At 39.8% G+C, this 19,840-nt stretch overlaps 1 protein-coding gene across 1 annotated transcript in view; it reads right to left on the bottom strand.

The window, feature by feature from the left end:
• Positions 1-663: 663 nt before the first annotated feature.
• LOC309387413 (hormonally up-regulated neu tumor-associated kinase homolog A-like) overlaps positions 664-19,840 on the bottom strand; it is a gene marked incomplete at both ends in the record, with an annotated part of 99,058 nt that continues 79,881 nt past the window's right edge. The window contains one exon of the mRNA XM_081943890.1: positions 664-744. Within this exon, the coding sequence (XP_081800016.1) occupies positions 664-744 (81 nt within the window). The remainder of the gene's footprint in view (positions 745-19,840) is intronic.

The raw sequence follows: 19,840 nt of genomic DNA, 5'->3' as shown, positions 1-19,840 counted from the left end.
AGGTCAACTCTCCCTTCTATAGGGGCCAGGAGATAATCCTACCGGATTTCTGTCCTTCCCCCTCAGCAGAGAGAGAGAGGGTTTGGCATCGCCTGGACATGAGGAGGGCTCTGCGCATTTCTATCAAGTGCACTGCAGCCTTCAGGCGTTCTGAGGCTCTCTTTATCTCCTTCCATTCCTCTACTAAAGGAGCTAAGGTTTCCCCAACCACCATCAGCAGATGGATCAGGTTAGCCATATCCAGGGCCTACGAGGCTCAAGGGCTTCCAGTGCTGCAGGGCATCACAGTGCATTCCACCAGGAGTGTGGCCACCTCGGCGGCCTGGGCTACCCAGGCACCCATCGAGGACATCTGCAGGACTGCCGCCTGGTCCTCACCTTCACCCTTCATCAGGCACTATTGGCTAGATTCGTATGCCTCGGCCGAGGCATCATTCGGGAGGAGGGTTCTTCAGAGTGTTCTGGGAACTTGGGAGACTCAGGCCAATGATCCCTCCCATGGACATCTAGCTTTGGTATGTCCCATCCAGTGACTCCTTCCACGCCCCACCTTGGAGACTGTCAGTTGGTCTTACCTGAACTGCATGTTTCAAGGATGGCATGGGAGCAGTCACTTCCCACCCGTCAGGTGCCCTGCGCCAGGGCCTGAGTAGGACAGCTAAGTCAGTCAGGGACCCGGGAGGGAGTTGGGTGTCTCTGTCCCTTCCTTTCCAGGTTCTCTTCTCTTCCGGACCATCGGTTAATCTGGAGAGTCAGAAGGAGGAGCAGAGGGAGTGTCCTCAGATTTATCTCAGTCTCCAGGCAATTGGGCCGTGATAATACCATCCCACGCCACCCTTGAGACATGCAGTTCAGGTAAGACCAACTGACAGTCTTTATCTAGAGAAGAAGCTTCTGGGTGCTTGGGATTGTTAAACAGGAAAGGTTTGTAGAGAGATTTTACAAGGGGAGTTAACAAACCAGGCTACAAGGGACATTAACAGAAGTGGGGGAAAAGACACTGGAGACATGGAGGCTGCTTGGAAAGATGGTTTTAATGGTGGACAGGACCACATGGCTTGAGTCCTGAACAGAAAAGGTGATCCGATGCTTCAATGTTGGGTGAGGAAGAAGAAAAGGGCCGAGGAAGGTGCTTGCTGGGCTTTTTATAATCTCTTCAGCGCCACCTCTCTGTTTCCTTTTCCTGTGTAAGAAATGTATTCTGATGGATTGTTAGACTCCCATGGGGCCACAGGGGCAACTCTCTAGGTTGTGTTTTGAATCCAAATTTGGTTGAGTTCTCAGATGCCATGTGGTGAGTGGGTAAAGGCTAATCATGCCTTAATCCCATCATTCTGGAGCTGAAGGGGAGAACTCTTTATTATATAAAGGACTGGTTTGGGCATCCATTGACAAAGGAGGTGGGCAGGAAGCTGCAGGGAGCTACTCTGTCTTTAAAACATGTTTCTCCCTTTTCACATCCAGCGAAATGTAATATTCTGCCTTTTCAATATTTCCTAGGAGAGGGCTGGGTGATAACTTTCTACAATTCCTTTTTGGAAGAAAAGAGGAAAGAGCTTGAGAAGAAGGTTTATGCTGCGAAACATATCAGAGAAGGAGAAGCTTGGAATACCTGAGGTTCTCCAGAAATGGTGGACAAAGACAACACCAAGGAACAACCCCGCCCCCTCCTTTGGCAGAGGCAAACACCAAATGCAAGAGAATCAGAAAGACAGGTGCCTATTACTTGAGGTGAAAGAAAATGAACGTTCAAAAAACTAGAGAAATTTGAGCAGACATATGAATATATTCCTAGGTAGGAAAACAGTAACGCACAAGGAAGAGCCGGCTTGATGGAGTACACATTCAAGAGATGTCGGTGGTCTTGTAGCCTACAAGTTGGACATAAGCCTGCTATGTGAAGCAGCTGCTAAAAAGACAAATGCTACCTTTGGGTGCATTGGCAGGAGCATAAAAGTCTACATAATGAGAAATATTATTCCATCTTATTTTGTCCCAGATAGACTTGACTTGTAGTGCTGTATCAAGTTGTGGGCACCACAGTTCAAAAAGGACAGGCAAAATCTAAGAGAAAAGCTACCAAGAAGTTAAGAGTCTGGAGATTAAGCCCTGTGTAGAATAGTTAAAGAATCTAGATATATTTAGTTCAAACAAAAGAGAATCGAGGGGCAATACAATAACCGTCTTTGAACATACAAATGAAAATAGATTTATTTTCTATTGCCCCAGAAAGAAGATTGATTGATTTATCATATGGCACACTGACATATTTCAGTAAAAAGGGATGAAATAAAATAAAAAATAGAATATACAATCCGAAATCTTAACAGGAAGATTAAAACTAATATCTAAATTGCAAATCCATTTTTTTTTAACTTCATTTGTCACAGCAAGGAAATTTCCATTATGGGCTCTGTTTTGACACTCTGCTACCATGTGTTGAGTAGTTTGTTTTTCGGCCCCACAGTCATGAGGGTGTTTGGCCTCACTTATAGAGGGTGTCTGCAGAATAAGAACTGAAGAGTTAACACTATGTGGAAGCAGAATGAGGCCTCCTGAGGAATTTCTCAACCATGTGAGCTGTCAGCCAATGGACCAAGCTGCCACATGAAGTAGCTTCTTCCCTTTCACTAAAGACCTTTAAACAAAGGCTGCATAGTCATTGGTCAAGATGCTGTAGTGCAGAGGTGGGGAACGGTGATTCCCCACCATGCTGGCTCAGGAATTCTGGGAATTGAAGTCCACAAGTCATAAAAGGGCCACGATTCCACACCTCTGCTGTAGTGGAACCTACACCGAGGAGAGATTGGACAGGAATACCTTTTATTTTATGATGACGATGATGATGACATCCATTCAGTCGAGGCTGACTCTCGGCGGTTCTACGAGCCAAGTCACTCCTCATCTATCAAATTCTATGGAAAGGATCTCAAACATTTTATGATACCATATGCAAATAAAAGTTACTTCTTTATCATCACAGAAAGAGCAGTGAGGTTGATTAGAAACAGCCTTACTGTATAAAATTACTCCAGAACAAATGAAGAGTTTTCCCCCCACTTTCTCAGCAGCCTGCTAGATTTCAGCTCTCACCTCATAATGATATATAATAGCTCTGGGATTAGTTTTCTTACCAAAAGAGACAGGGAAGGACAGGAATTAAGAAATACAATATATGTCTTGCCTCTTTCTCTCCACTCCTTTCTTTTCCAGTGTCACAAGCAAATCAGGGCTGTGTTGTGGTAGTTTGTGGGATGTGTGCAAAGTAATGTTTCTGATTCTGCAAGGACCTCTTTTGTATTGGAAGCAGACTAGTGTCATGGGTGATTCAATTAACTATGAGAGAGCAATGATGGCTATACGGGTAGTGGAAGAAGGAGGGGTAAATGTCCCTTCATAATTGGCAAAAAGGCAGAACCTAAGAACAGCCCCCTACCCTGTCATCTTGAAATAATGGTGCATTGAGGAACACAGTGAACATATCTGAGGACAACGGTCAGCTGTGTTAGATTTTACCCAATTTTTTTAAAAAACAATGGCTAAGTATATTGGCACCCACAGCGTGATCTTTGATTTCTTTATTTTAAAGGACAATACAAGGTTTGTAGGAGAATTCAGTACTGCTGTGCTTTTAAAATAATTTCTTTTTTTTTTTATAGAAAAAAGTTCATTATTGTAAGATGAAGTTGGCATTGCTTCAGGGTTTTGTTTCTGATTTTATTTTTTCATTTCCTCTTTGATAACTTTGTACCTTGAAGGATTCAGTTTTATTTGTATTATTTTAAAGATTCCTGGGTCTAATTTAATTTATGGAACAGAGTAAGCGGTGCTAAGAAATCACTGAAGTTTTACTCATGTGGTATCATTGTCAAAGGTCTCCTCCTCTAGGAGATGCAATGAGAAAGCCCAAAACGCTTCATTCTCATTTTACAGGTCTATAGTTTCCTGTTACTTAAACACAAAATTATTTTATGAAATTGCACTATGCTGTTAATATTGTTTGATTCTCGCTTTACAATTTTGAAGAATAATGGTGACTAATAGGTAGTTATTCTTTTAAGCACCAGAGATTTCTAATCCCATACACCTGGCAGGATGTGAGTTACTCTTAGTTTGGTCTGTCAGAGTATGGGCCATTGATGCATATAGTATTGATCATATGATAAAGAAATGGATAACAAAAACATCTCATTGTATGGAATTAAAATAAGCAATTGAAGCTAAACCAGATATTTCCATTTTGCTAGATAATACTACATGCATATGGGGGGCTCTGAGTGCTAAATCCCATAATTTGTTACCTTCCAGATGTCTCAGGAAACAGGATATTACATAATTCCTAATATGCTTCACCTGAGTTTTTAAAAAATGTGACTTTAATGAAATGAAAGAACGTGGTGAAAGGACACGGTGGCTCAGTGGCTAAGATGCTGAGCTTGTCGATCAGAAAGGTCGGCAGTTCAGCGGTTCGAATTCCTAGCGCCATGTAAGGGAGTGAGCGCCGGTTACTTGTCACAGCTTCTGCTAACCTTGCAGTTCGAAACATGTAAAGATGCAATTAGAAAAATAGGGACCACTTTGGTGGGAAGGTAACAGAGTTCTGTGCGCCTTTGGCATTTAGTCATGCTGGCCAAATGACCACGGAGATGTCTTCGGACAGCACTGGCTCTTCGGCTTTGAAACGGAGATGAGCCCTCTAGAGTCGGGAGCGACTAGCGCATATGTGCAAGGGGAACTTTTGCCTTTACCTAATGAAATAAGTAAATTGCACACAGCAGCAGCGGCTTTCTTTATGTCCAAGTCAAGGATACTTTTGAGTTTCATAGCACACTAAGAAATAGCAGCAACAGCTGACTAGAACCAATGTTTTGGAAAGATAGAGGGAGAGAAAACAGGTAGGTGAAATCTTGGAGGTATAGAAAAGATTGTGAGATCCCTTTACCAGCGTTCTACTAGTAAATGGCTGTTTTGCGACTGGCAATGCTCATGTGGCAGCCATTTTGGGAAATGGACAAGTCACTCACCATCTGTCTGTGGCCACCAGTTTTGACATGCCAGCCAGGATGTGCTATCAGCATTCCCAATATGCCCAGCACTCTAACAAGATAGTAAATTCTATAATGTACAGGCAGAAACCATGAGTTAAATCCATTTCTTCTGAGAAATAGGTCCCTCTGATTTCAACAAGACTTAGTCTCAAAGGTACAAACGAACAGTTCACACACTTCTAAATAAAGACCAAAGGTTCTCAGAGCATGCACAGCTGATCTTGAAATGTAATCAGAGCTAGACGTGGTTAATACCTGAATGGTAGACTGGTGAGATATCCCAGGCATTTAAACATCGTGGAATGTCACCAATAGATGATTAGGTCGCCTCAAGCTCAATTGATATTTTATTTTTTTCTCTGGCTGATGGCCAACGACTATTGAACCATTGAGAGGGATCTAATTTGCACTGAGTTTTTTTTTTAATTTTGGCTTTTGAAATAATTTCTCCTTGAGTAAGCGAAAAATAAAACTCTTAACAATCTTATTCCAGGCTAGATTCAAATAAAACCTGGCCAAATTTTATATTGTTTTATCATAACTACTAAATCATGGGTGTCAAACTCACATTGTCACGGTGGGATCATGTGACATATCGGGACTTTGTTAAACTCTGCATGGCTATGGCCAACGTGTGACGCATCCAGCCCATAGGCCGGGAGTTTGACAGCCCTGTACTAAACCATGTGTACATCTCATTAGATTCAATTGGATATTTTAACATCCATATTCCAAAAATATTGTATTTTTCTCTTATGCAATTTAGTCACATTTTTATAAAATTGCCAGTTTTTTCATAATATAAATCTCCAGAAGGTGAAGGAAAAGAAGCTGTAGGCTTAACCAATTCTGTTCTAAATGAAATAGCTGTCTCATGGTGTTTAAAAAACTTGGTTCATTGCTTTTGACCTGAAGGAGGTTATGTGCCTCTGAATGTACGTATGTAACAATATAACAGGCTGCAATATATCAAAAATTGTGCGGTGCCAGTGTTATGATCAAGTCTAATATGTTTTATTTTTAAAGCAGCACCCTGTTTACTATACATCCAGAGATGGAAATAACCCATTGTTGAGGGTTGGTTGATGAGGTTGTGAGATTTTGATGAAATGGATAAAGTGGCTTCTTTAATTAAAAACATTAGCTACATTTTTGAGGGTTTTTTTGAGTAAAAATGGGGAAAAAATGAAGGTGATTTATACTTTTGATGATTAGAGGGAAGAAATTATAGATGGAAGAGTAATATGTAACTTTAGGAAGGGATTGAAGCAATTATAACTGATGTGAATATATCAGAAATATAATCTTTTTTCTTTTTTGTAATGTTTTTGCAACTTTTTTCTTGCACTGTTTGTGTTTGATTTCTTTTTCTCCTCCTTACTTTATATTAGTTTGTATTAGTGTTTAGCTTCTTGTTTAAAGGTTTCCATAAAAATTATATATTTTGTTTTACATATATACACATGTAAAGCAGTAGCCCTTAATTTTTCTGAAGCAAATGGTTTTAAATACACTATACTATACCCAGCATATGCATAGAGAAATGCCAAGTGCCACTTTTCTGTTTTAAATAATTTTACTTAAAGTTACTATTAGCATCCTGGAGTTAAAAAATATAGGTTCCCATTTTGTGCACTGTAGATAGAGATAACAGCCAACTTAACTTGGGAGTAGAAGATTGAAACAAAGGAAATATTATATTTATTAAAATTATACATCTACATCTAGAACTATCGTTCTGATAAAAATCCTCCCACACCTTCATGCTTAAAAAAATATTGGGAGATTTAATTATGGATTTGATAAGTTGTAATTTTTTTTTCTTATATGGTGGAATAAACTGAGGAAAATAACAAAGTTTTGTTAAAAAATGGCAAACTTAACAGATAACAAAATATTGAAGCAAATTAGTCCGAAGAGTTACTACTACAATCATCCGATACTGGAAGACTGATAAGTAACCAAAGATTTATTATGACTCACCCATAGTGTGAACTATAATTCCCTAATTTGCTGAATGACATTGAATCAGTCCATCTGTGACAGTGTATCTCTGAAGATGCATCTTAATAATGCATCTAGATCAGTGGTTCCCAAAGTGGGTGCTACCGCCCCCTAGGGGGCGGTGAGATGGCTTAGGGGGGCGGTAAGAGGCCAGGGGGGCGACAGGGGGGTGGTAAGAGGCAAGGGGGGCAGCAAAGGAGTGCTGGAGGTGCCTCCTCTAGCGAGCTATTCAGAACAAGTTTGCTCACTCACCCCCGCCCATCCAGAAGCTGCTCGATCGCTCGCTTCCCCCGCCCATCTGCACTATGCTAGCCCTGCCCACTCACTGATTGGCTGGCTCACCAATCACCCTGCCCGCCTCTAAGAGCCCTATCTAAACCCAGTTAACTTTTTTCTGCTTGGCTTTCCGTCCGCGCCCGGAAGTTGCAGCGACCTCATCAAGACAAAGTGGGAGGCGAAGGGGCCTCGGTGCCCTGCCTGATCCTCCTTCGCTCGCTATTTTGCCTGCATGGGGTGCCTCGGCGGAAGCCCTTTGCTGGCGGCCAGACCTCCCCTCCCCGGGGCGACAGCCCATCCATGCTCACCGTCCCAGTAACGCTGCGGCCGCTCGGCCTGCGAAGAGAGGGAGGGAGTAAGAGTGAAGGGTGAGGGAGAGCAGCAGGGGCTCTCTGCAGGGGCTCTGCATTCCCCCACCACCACTGGAGCCTTCCCAGAGGAGGTGGGGCTGGGGAATGTGGGGTGGGGAGGCGCTGTCTGGGGTGGGACTAGATGACCTCTGCTGGTCCCAACCGGCCCTTCTGACTCTGGAGACCAGAAGCAAGCAAGCAAACACACACACACACAGAGCAAAAGTGTCTGGTTTTGAATATAATCCTCCCTAGTGCTTGGGGAAAAAATAAGGAACATTTGGATATACATTTTGAATTAACTTGGAAAGAAAATTGCTAAAATCACTTTTAGTTGTGTTCTGCATTAAGAATTCATGCAGTAGCATTTCTTGTTGAATTAGCAGAGTAATATTTACAACAGCCAGCTAAGATAGTTTCATCTGTCTTATGTGTGTGGGTAGAGGACTTAGGCATAAGTGCAATGTTTGCCTGTGATTATATAATAAATTCACAGCTTATACATTTGAATTAGATGTTTTTCAATTCACGTTTAACCTATACTTGATATACTTGTATTCAATACATAAGGTGTTAATTATGTCAATGGAAGAGATAGGAAACTGCATTAGTGATATATATGTCAATGGGTTGATTTGTACTAAAAATGTTTAGTTTAAAGAAGTTATAAGGAATCACAAATATGAGTGTGGAAAATGTAATGTAGTTGCGGATGACCGTTTGCATGAGTTGTATTGTGAAAAATAAATAAATTAATAATTAATAATTAATAATAATAATTAATAATAATCAATAATAACAATAACAATAACAATAATAATAATAATAATAATAATAATAATAATAATAATAATAATAATAATAATAATAATAATAATAATAATAATAATAATAATAATAAATGATTCCCCAAAGAGGTAAAAGGCTGCATTTTGCTAGAGTTATTCTTCCAAACTTTTGAGGAGGGGGATTGGACTCCATTGTCTATATTTCCCTTTTCATCCCCATGGTTCTTTAGTGAAAATTATAACCCAAGAACATATAGATCTGTTAAAATGTTCCCATTCTCACTTTCCATATTGGGAATCCCTAGGTACCATGCAATAATCTCATCAAATAATTCAAGCAAATGTTGGTGACATTGAGCTGAAGCCAAAGTTCAAGAAATTGTACCAAGAGTTTTAGTTACAGAAAGAAATTTCTGATCGCTATCCTGCACTATGGACAGTGGTTAAGAAGCTACTTGTCGCATTTCCAACATCATATTTGGTGGAACATGGCTTCAGTGTGGTCTCCAAGCAAAGAAAATGACTCCAGATTACGGAATGTGGTGATTTAAGACTCCTGCTAAGTGACTTAAACCCAGACATTGGGAAACTGGTATCACTTCATCAAGCCCATCCATCACATTAGGAATTTACCGAACAGTGAAGTAGTTACTAAATTTTGCTAAGTTTACTAAGTTACTAGTTACTAAGGTTCTTGATAAATGACTATCAGACTTTGAAAACCTGGTATCATTGGATCATGTTCAACAATTTTGTTGAATTAACTAACTACAACGGTTTTTAAATTGGATTTTGAAAAAATGTGCAATTAATTGTTACAGTTTTGAATTTTACTGTTACTATCTTTATTCCTTCATGCAAATCAACCAGTCACATGACTCCCCCAGCCACGCCCATCAAGCCACGCCCAAATTTGAATTCCACCACTGGGTGGGGGGGCACTGAGGATCAGTTTGTAGCACCAAGGGGGCGGTGGACTGAAAAAGTTTGGGAACCACTGATCTAGATCATTATCCACCAGTCCACTTGCAGGGGGTGGTTAAGGCACCAGGCTATAAAGCAGGAGATTGTGAGATCTAGTCTCACAATAGCCACAAAAGCCAGTTGGGTGATTTGAGGCCAGTCACTCTCTCTCAGCCCAAGCCATAGGGTGACTGTTGTAGGGAAAATAGGAGGAGGAAGGTATGTTGGATATGTTTTCTGCCTAGAGTTATTTGTAAAAATAATAAAAGTGAGATACTAACTAACTAACTAACTAACTAACTGAACAATGCTTGCCATTTCCTTAAATGTTGATTTCTCTTCCCTTATGCCTTGAAGTCTAAAAGTCTCTTCTTTGTATATGGCACCATTTGATGGGTTTCTCTTGATCACATCTTGAGAATTTTGGGAGATCTATCATAGGTCCCCATTGTCATTCACACCATTTCATTATATCATGTTACCAGACCCAGTTCCTGGCTGGTTAGCTGAATGCAGCCAGTGAAAAATGTCTTCTTTAATGCAATGATGGAGTCCACTGACAAGAAATCTGTAGACAATAGATGCTCCAACAAATTCTTTTGGGAAGGAGAACCTGTTTTTATAATACCCCTCCCCCATTTTTGATATTGCATTTAATTAATTGAAATATACCCCTTTTTACGGTGAGATTCAGAATACCTGGCCTTTCCTTGCATATTGTTTATGGTTAACCTGTCACTGTCCAGATGTTTCCATCACTCTATGCAAAGCTAAAAGAGAACATACCCCATCTAGTGATGGACATGGATGGTACTCCTTCATGTGCATGTTGCAACACAACATGCAGAATACAGAATAACATAATTGGAAGAGACCTTGGAGGTCTTCCAGTGAGTCCATCCCCCTACTCAGATAGGAGACCTTATACCATTCCAGACAAATGGTTGTTCAATCTCACCTTAAAAACCTCCACCCACAACTTCTAGAGGCAAGCAGTTCCATTGATTGTTCTCATTGGCAGAAAATGTCTCCTAAATTCTGGGTTGAACATCTCCTTAATAAGTTTCTATTCCAATACTTCTTGTCAGGTGCTTTGGAGAATAACAGATTAACAGAGTTGGAAAGGACCTTATAGGTCATCTAGTCCAACCTCCTGCTAAAGCAGGAGACCCTACACCCTTTCTGACAAATGGGAGTCCAATCTCTTCTTGAAAATCTCAAGTGATGAAACTCCCACAGCTTCTGAAGGCAAGCTGTTCCATTGATTGATTGTCCTCACTATCAGAAAGTTCTTCCTTATTTCTAGGTTGAATCTCTCCTTGATCAGTTTCCATCCATTTTTCCTTTTCTGGCCTTCAGGTGCTTTGGAGAACAGGTTGACCCGCTCCTCTCTGTGGCAGCCCCTCAAATATTGGAAGACTGCTATCATATCTCCCCTGGTCCTTCTCTTCATTAGCCATGCCCAGTTCCTGTAACAGTTCTTCATATGTTTTAGTCTCCAGTCCCCTAATCATCCTGGTTGCTCTTCTTTGCACTTTTTCTAGAGTGTCAAATTCTTTTTCATAGTGTAGTGACCAAAACTGGATGCAGTACTCTTGGTGTGGTCTTATTAAGGCTTTATAGAGTGGTATTAGTACCTCACTTGATCTTATTTTTTTAATTTTTATTAAAAGTTTTAATAAATTTTACAAATATTGCCCCCTCAACTTCCCTCCCTCCACCTCCCTCCCCCCAACCTCCCAGAGCAAAATACAGGGTATAAACATTTAACAATCATATGCTAACATAAGCTAACTGAATTCGACATCCTACCTCCTCTTGTGCTTTAATTCCCCTTTTGTTATGCTAACTTTAGGTAAGTTGTAACATTCCTTATGCCTTCACTCATAAGCTAATTGAAATTTTTTAGTCCGATATTTATTTTGAATATAGTCAATCCATCTTTTCCATTTGAACTTGTATTTCTCATCTGAGTGGTCCTTCAAGTACGCTGTTAGCGTCCATTCTTGAATAGTAGGCAATTCTTCCCTCTTCCAGTACTGCGCCACCAACAATCTTGCTGCCGTTGTTAAGTTCAAAATCAAATTAGTCTCTATAACTGTACAATCTGTAATTATACCTAACAAAAACAACTGGGGGGTGAACTTTATCCTTTTTTAAAATATATTTTGAATAACCCACCATATTTTTATCCAAAATGTTTTGACTTTTTTTCAAGTCCACCATATATGGTAATACATAGCATCAGCACAATCACATCTCCAACATTTAGGTTGTAAATTCGGATACATACAAGATAATTTTTTGGGGATCTAAATGCCATCTATACAACATCTTATAAAAATTCTCTCTCAAATTCTGGGCTTGCGTAAATTTTACATTTGTTACCCAAATCTTTTCCCATGTTTCCATCATTATTGGCTCTTTGAAATTTTGTGCCCATTTTATCATACAGTCTTTAACTAACTCTGTTTCAGAATCTATTTCTATCAGTATATTATATTGCACATTGCTGGCTCATATTTAGCTGATTGTCAACTAAGACTCCAAGATCCCTCTCCCAGTTTATTAAGCCTGGTTTCACCCAGTTTATATGTGTCCTTTTGATTTTTCTTACCTAAGTGTAGGACTTTGCTATAGGTTGACCCCTTCCCTGTGATGACACTTCAAATATTGGAAGACTGCTATCATGTGACACCCCCCCCCCCCAATCTTTCTCTTTGTTAGACTAGATATGCCCTGTTCCTGCAATTATTCATCATATATTTTAGCTTCATTGTGAGATCCTTCTGGAGAGCATCTATCTATATGGTCGCCAAAATTCAGCCCTAACTTGTTTGCACATCATCATGATTTTCTCATTTTTTTTTGCTGCTTGATGCTGTTCAGTAAATAGTATTTGTTTATTATGCATAGGAATTGTGTTGAAAGGAGGAAAGAACTTCTACTCAAAAAAGCCAAACTGTAAACCACAGACCCAAAAGCTATGCATTTGCAAATCTGTGAAATGGTAATTGAACAAAATCCATGCAGATTTTCCCAGTATTTCTCCATTCCAAAATATTTTTTGTCCTAGCACACATAGTGGGATAGTCTATATACTACTCTCATTGGATGAGTGATTCTTCAAACTGCCCCACTCTACTTTTTGATTACATTTCTTTAGTTTTTAAACAAAATAATAAAAAAGAAGTTAGTATTCTGCAAAGCCTTTATTTCTAAAAATATCCTGTGATTCTATATAACTCTTCTAGGGTTTCTTAGAAAATAATAATAATAAAGGACCACAGACCACTGCTTTATAATTCCGGGAATAAAAAGTGTGGCAGACATTCATTTGTCTTCCACAAAGTTAATGTTTTCTGTTTGGCGGTGTCAAATACAACAATTTTTTTCACCCCCTTTTACAGCCATTTTCTTAGACTGTCCATAATGTGCTTTCAAAAGAACCGACTGTCCGTAGAGGCTCACAAACTCCTGTTCAGTCTTATTACCATAGTCAAGGTCTCAGACTGTTAAGTTTGGGGTGAGAATGGAAATGAAGCCAGAGTGACCTTCAGCAAAACTCTTTATTTCAGCTCATACTAACATTAGCAATAGCCTGGCCAACAGCACTCCTTTTATAGGAAGCTGTCAGCTGTTCAACCATTCAAAACAAAATATTTTCCCGCTTCAACAGCAGACCTCAGTGAGAACGTCAGCTGCTCATTTCCATATGTAACACAGACTATGCTGTTTATCTGGGGGAAATACTTTGATACTGGTCACGCAACAAGTCACGCAATTCGCTTCTCCACTAATGCCTACTATGCTTTTGTAAAAAAAAAATCTACCATAATTTCTACCATTTGGGTAGCTGGGCATCCTGTTGTACAGGTTTCTATTTTGAAATGACAAACACACAAGTTATCAATAGAAGTAACTTTGTTAAGTGGATTTTGCTCTATTTTACAACGTTTCTTGCTACTTTTGCTAAGTGACTCACTGCAGTTCTTAACATAGCAATACAGTTGTTAAGTGAATCTGGTTTCTCCATTGACTCTGCTTGTCAGGAGGTAGCAAAAGGGAACCACATGATTCCAGGATACTGTGACCGTCGTAAGCATGAATCAATTGTCAAGCATCCAAATGCAAATCACATGCCCATGTGAATGCTGCAATGGTCATAAGTGTGGTAAAGAGTCATAAGTTACTTTTTTCAGTGCTGTTGTAATTTTGAGCGATCACAAAATGAATTGTTGTAAGTCAAGGACTACCTGTATATTGTTGAAAGACATTTTTTTCTACATCCAATTACGCACATAGTCTCATGAACAAAACTAGGCCTTTCAATTCTCATCAGTTATTTTTCTGGTCTCCTTTCTACAGAATGCCCTTAAATTGACAAATCTCAAGTGCTCTTCATCCAACATCCTGCCCACTATTCTTTCTGAACAGTTTAACTCTTAATTGTATTGCCAGAGTTGAATTGATTGTTCCCTAATCTGGCTATTCTGCTTTTTCCTGTCCCACCTTCCCACATCTGCACCCCGTCTTACCTTTCCATCAACCATTGATTTCTCCATTCCCTACCTAGCCATTCCCCATTCTTCTCCACCCCCCGTCCCCCACTGTTTACTGATACATTATTAAACATTAGTTATTTATTAGGTTCTGTCCACTTAGAAGTTCAAAAGCATACAAATGCACGTAGATAAATAGGTAACGCTTTGGTGGGAAGGTAACATTTCTTACGTATCACTATATAGTCAAGCCCGCCACACGACCATAGAAATATCTTTGGACAACACTAAGAAAAACCCAGAGAAGAGCACCACCAAAATTGAGCATGACTGGACAAGGAAAATGTACCTTTATCTTTTTTATTGGCAGTACCTTTGTGCTCAAAAGCCTTTGGGAAAGAAGGAGATATGGTAAGGGTGGATCATGCAGTGCCAATGCCTTCTTTGCATTCCATTATACTCCAAAACACAATAATGCAGGGGGAGGTCCAGGGGGAGGTTCCGGCAGTCGCTACTACTGGTTTGCTTGTGGGTGCATCATACGTGCAAGCGCAGTGCAATAAAAATTGCTCTGCACATGTGCAGAAGCCAAAACAAGATGGCGGTGCTTACAGCGGTGCCCCGAGAACTGGTTCAGGGGGTGTGGTAGGCCTGGGTCGCTGCTGATTCCAGCAACTCAGGCCGCAAAACCACTACCGGTTCGGCCAAACTGGTCCGAACCAGTAGGAACCTACCACTAGTGTGCCCCTACTTATAATATGTGCCTTCTGTGCCTGTAGCTACCTTTCGCTCTTCTCTGGCAAAAAATATTGTTATCATTACTGTGGTTGCCTTTTGCTTTTCTGTATCATCTATATTTTCCCTACCCTTAAATGATAGCCTTTCATCACAGCAGGAAGCCCATTCCTTAAAGTCTTCCCAAGAGTTCTTTTTTTAAATTAGAGCCAAACCAATTTATGTGAGCATAAAGAGATGAAAAATGGATTAGTTAGTGGCAGGGGGTCCAGGCTGCCAAAATGAGCAAGCTTGCTTGTCCCTTCACACAGCAGCTGTTTGTTCAATTTGGCCTTCAGAAGAAATGCAGACTCTCCCAGTTGGCTATGGATGGATGTAGACTTGTGAACATTTTTTCAATGTCAGATTATTCTCAGCGCCCAAAGGTTCAGTTTTTCTTTGTGCAAGAGATGAAAACAGTAATTAAGTCCATAAATATGGTAAACAAAATATGGGAATGCTACCAGCTGCCCTGCAAATTTCTTCCTCCTTTATTTTCATTTCACCACAGGCACTTCAAAAGACACTGAACCAAAGCATGAAGTCTACTCACACACATCTTGCAAGAAAAGAAAAAAACTACAATTGACCAACTGAAAATATTGGGAGGATAATACTGTCCTATCAGTTTCCTTATTTGGCATTCTTCAAATGGACTTAAAGCCATCTCTTATCTGCCCTAGTGCAGAAATAATGTATGTAGGGAAAAGCAGATTGTAGTATCCAATACTAGACGTTCAAGAGTAAGACAGCCAAGAGTGTTCACTTCTTCCATCGTTTTGTGGTCCTACAACATCTTTTGAGTATGAGTAATTTTAGAGAAAGTATGAATACTATATGCTGCACAGCAAAAATGTATTTATTTATGTACAAACGTTATATGGGTGCACATCTTACATATGAACTTTGGGTGGCTAATAACAATCAACCACAAACAATTGAATAAAATCCAAGTAAGTCAATCAAAAAACAGAATTAAAACAGACTTAAAAACAGATTTACAAAGATTCCATGGCAGCAGTATTACACAGAACACGCAACCTAGCCAAATACACTAAGAACACAATTCCCAAAATCATGGAATTCCTCAACTTCTGCCTCACTGCCTACTTTCAGTTTGATGGACAAGCACAGCAACAAATCAAAGGGACACCCATGAATTCACCATTCACAGGAGTCATAACAGAGGCTGTAATACAGCATCTGGAAACTATAGTACTCTCACACATACAAGCAAAATAATGGATTTGTTACGTAGGTGATACCTTTGTGGTAATAAAAAGGGGGCAACCAGAGAATGAATTTCACAAGGGGAAAAAAACCCAATAACACACTGTCATTCCTAAATATCCTCATTAGTAGAGGAAATAGCAGCAAATCAGAAACACAAGTCTATTGAAAGACAACCCACACTAACCAGGGTGCCCCATTAAAGACAACCCACACTAACCAGGGTGCCCCATTACAAAAGTATTACGGTAATCCAACCTTCCACAACAGAACTTGTGTAAGAACATTATTCAGACAAATGCAAAAGCACTGAAACAACCCAGAACACTAGAAAATGGAAGTAGGCCACTAGTCAAGATCTTCCAACCATACAACTTTATCAAAACGTTCTTGACCACTCAACCCAATACAGCACAGCTAACACATGTTATAAAAAGGATAGCTCTAATTACATTATACCAGAAATAACCAATAGACTATCACCACATAGCGCTGCAGTAGCACACAAACCAACTAAACTCTCCAAAACATCAACCAAAAAACCCCAGTAGCCCAAGAGAAAAAAAACAGGATTCATCTGCAACATAAAATGTAAGGATTGTAACAACCACTGTGTAGGACAATCAGGCAGAAGACTAGAGAGAACATCAGTGGTGGGTTGCAGGCGGTACGCCCGGGTACAGGCATACCAGAGCCTGCCTGGAGCACTGGATACTGTTCTGGTACAGTGCTCCGGAGGGTCCACCCGCCCGCCCGAGCTCCTTACTGATCTTTTAAGTCTTCGGTGCTTCCACGCACGACGCGTACCGCACCTGCATGACACTCTGCAGAGCAGCTGGAATGTTGCGGATACTCGTGGAGGTGCTAAGATGCATATGTGTGCTGTGCGCGCATGCACGTGCGCTGCGCACATCCATGTGGAAGCCGCCGGGCCCGTTTCAACTGTACTGGTTGGAATGGGATCTGGAACCCACCACTGGAGAACATCCATGAACTCTAACTAGCAATCAGAAAACACGATGACAACTCCTTAATTTCACCACACATGGAAAGATTTTACCATAGTTACACATGGGAAAATGTAAGCATTTCAGACCAAACTAAATCCAAAAATGCTATGCAATTCCTGGATGCTTAGCATTCAGACAAGTCAGCCACATAGAAATAAATCATATTGACACACCATTCAAAAGAGACAATTAAAATACTAAGGAGGAAACTATTTTTTCCTTCTTAGGAATAACCATAAAATAACCATAATGCCACCACCAAGGCACCATATAACTGACTCGCTATATATACTACACCAATGTTGAGCTCCACTAATAGGCAGGCTGAGTGCCAGGGGAAAAGCCTGGTTTTTACAGCCTTCTGGAAGTCAAGATCTTCTAGATATCACAGAGGAGGCTGTGATAGAGGAGGCAAAGTACCAGAGCAGAGAAAGCACGAATCCCCGAGTCCCATAAGACAACATTATTTAATGGAGAGACTTGGATCACACCTTCCTTGTCAGATCTAGAGGAAAAGGTGTGGAAACAGGCAGCTGCCAAGTAATATGGCCCTTTGTCATCCCCATCTTTAAAGTTGACAATCACCCCTTTGAATGGCACCCAGAACAACTGCTGTGCAATCAGGCAAAATTTTCCTCAGTACCGAAAGTATTTATCTCCCTGGCTTCTGTTTGCCAACTCTAAAAACCAGGTTGGTTACTACTGCTATTACTACTTTTTTATTATTATTATTATTATTATTATTATTATTATTATTATTGTTGTTGTTGTTGTTGTTGTTGTTGTTGTTGTCGTCGTCATCGTCGTTGTCGTTATTATTATTATTATTATTATTATTATTATTATTATTATTATTACTACTACTACTACTACTACTACTACTACTACTACTATACGATTGTATCACAGCGGCCAGTTGTTTTGACGGATTTGGCATTGATTACTAGTCGGGCCCCACCCAGGGGCCTAGGACGTCGTAACGTATTTTCGTAATATACGTGCAGATCCAAGCAGTGCAGCTTTTTGCATTTGACTGATGGTGATTTTGTCAAGTTTTAGCTGTTTTAAATGTAATTCCAGTGCTTTTGGAATAGCACCCAGTGTCCCGATTACCACTGGAATTACCACTGCTGGTTTGTGCCATAATCGTTGAATTTCGATTTTTAAGTCCTGGTATTTCGCGACTTTTTCATGTTCCTTCTCCTCAACCCTGCTATCACCTGGTATTGCGATGTCTATGATTGTAACCTTATTTTTCTCAACCAGTGTGATGTCTGGTGTGTTATGCGCTAGTATTTTGTCTGTTTGTATACAAAAATCCCACAGGATCTTGACCATCTGATTTTCGGTGACTTTTTCAGGCTTATGTTCCCACCAGTTTGTTGTTGTTTTAATATTAAAATTTTTGCACAAATTCCAGTGGATCATTTGTGCTAATGAATTGTGCTGCAATTTATAATCAGTCTGCAATTTTTTTACAGCAGCTGAGTATGTGGTCAACAGTTTCATCAACTTCTTTGCAGAGTCTGCATTTGGCATCATCAGAGGATTTTTTGATTTTGGCCTTAATGGCATTTGTTCGGATAGCTTGTTCTTGCGCAGCCAGGATTAGTGACTCTATTTCTTTCTTTAATGTACCTGTTGTTAACCATAACCAAGTTTTTTCACTGTCCACTTTATCTTTTATTTTTTTCAGAAATTGACCATGTAATGCTTTCTTCTGCCAACTCTCCATTCTTGATTTTATCACATCTTTTCTGTATTCTTGTTTCGTCTGTTGGGCCTTCAGTAGATTTTTGTTCTTTACTTCGATTAATAGATGTTCTTGACTTTCTTTTAAATAATCAGCCAGTGCATGTTTTTCTTCTTCAACTATTTGCTTCACTTGTAATAATCCTCTGCCACCTGATTTTCGGGGCAGGTATAGTCTATCAGTTTCACCGCATGGATGTAAACTGTAGTGCATTGTCATTAGTTTCCTGGTTTTTCGGTCCAAAATGTCCAAATCAGCTTGTGTCCAGTTAACTATACCAGCTGTGTATCTTATAACTGGTATTGCCCAGGTATTTATGGCCTTGATTGTATTTCCACCATTTAATTTAGATTTCAAAATTTTCCTAACTCTGTTGGTGTACTCTCCTGACAACAGTTTTTACTTCTCCATGTTTGATATTATCCAACTGCAAAATGCCTAAGTATTTGTAGGCTTCATTATTATTATTATTATTATTATTATTATTATTATTATTATTATTATTATTATTATTATTATTATTATTATTATTATTATTATTATTATTATTATTATTATTATTATTAATGTTAATCTTTGGTGAGATTCACAGCCTTTGGGACTGGTTGGTAGCTCAACAGCTCGAGTCCTAACCAAGGACTTAGGAACTGTTAAGGTAACGTCGGAGGATATAAGTTGTTCCAAGTAGGGTGGTTTTTTGTAGTCAGAATGTTCAAGTCAGGTAAATTTAGAATTTTAAAATAGCGAGGTAGCCCTTTAGGTATTGCTCCAAGGGCTCCAATTACAATTGGGACAACACACGATATCTTTTTCCACAGTCGCTCAACCTCAATTTGCAAGTCCCGGTATTTTGTGATTTTTTCTTGCTGTTTACCTTCAATTCGTGCATCACCTGGTATTACAATGTCAATGAACCATACTTTTTTCTTTTCAATTATTGTTATGTCAGGTGTGTTGTAGGCCAAGTGTCTGTCAGTCTGGATTCTGAAGTCCCACAAGATCTTGCCTTTCTCATTCTCTAAAACCTTCTCAACCTGATGGTCCCAGTGATTTTTGCTGTACTCAAATCCAAACTTTTGGCACAATTTCCAGTGAATAATCTTTGCAATGCGGTCATGGCGTTGTAGGTAGTCAGTTTGTGA

The sequence above is a fragment of the Natrix helvetica genome (assembly GCF_964273705.1).
Source record: "Natrix helvetica genome assembly, chromosome: 2".
In the NCBI taxonomy this organism is placed as follows: Eukaryota; Metazoa; Chordata; class Lepidosauria; order Squamata; family Natricidae; genus Natrix; species Natrix helvetica.
This window is presented reverse-complemented; position numbering and strand designations above follow the sequence as displayed.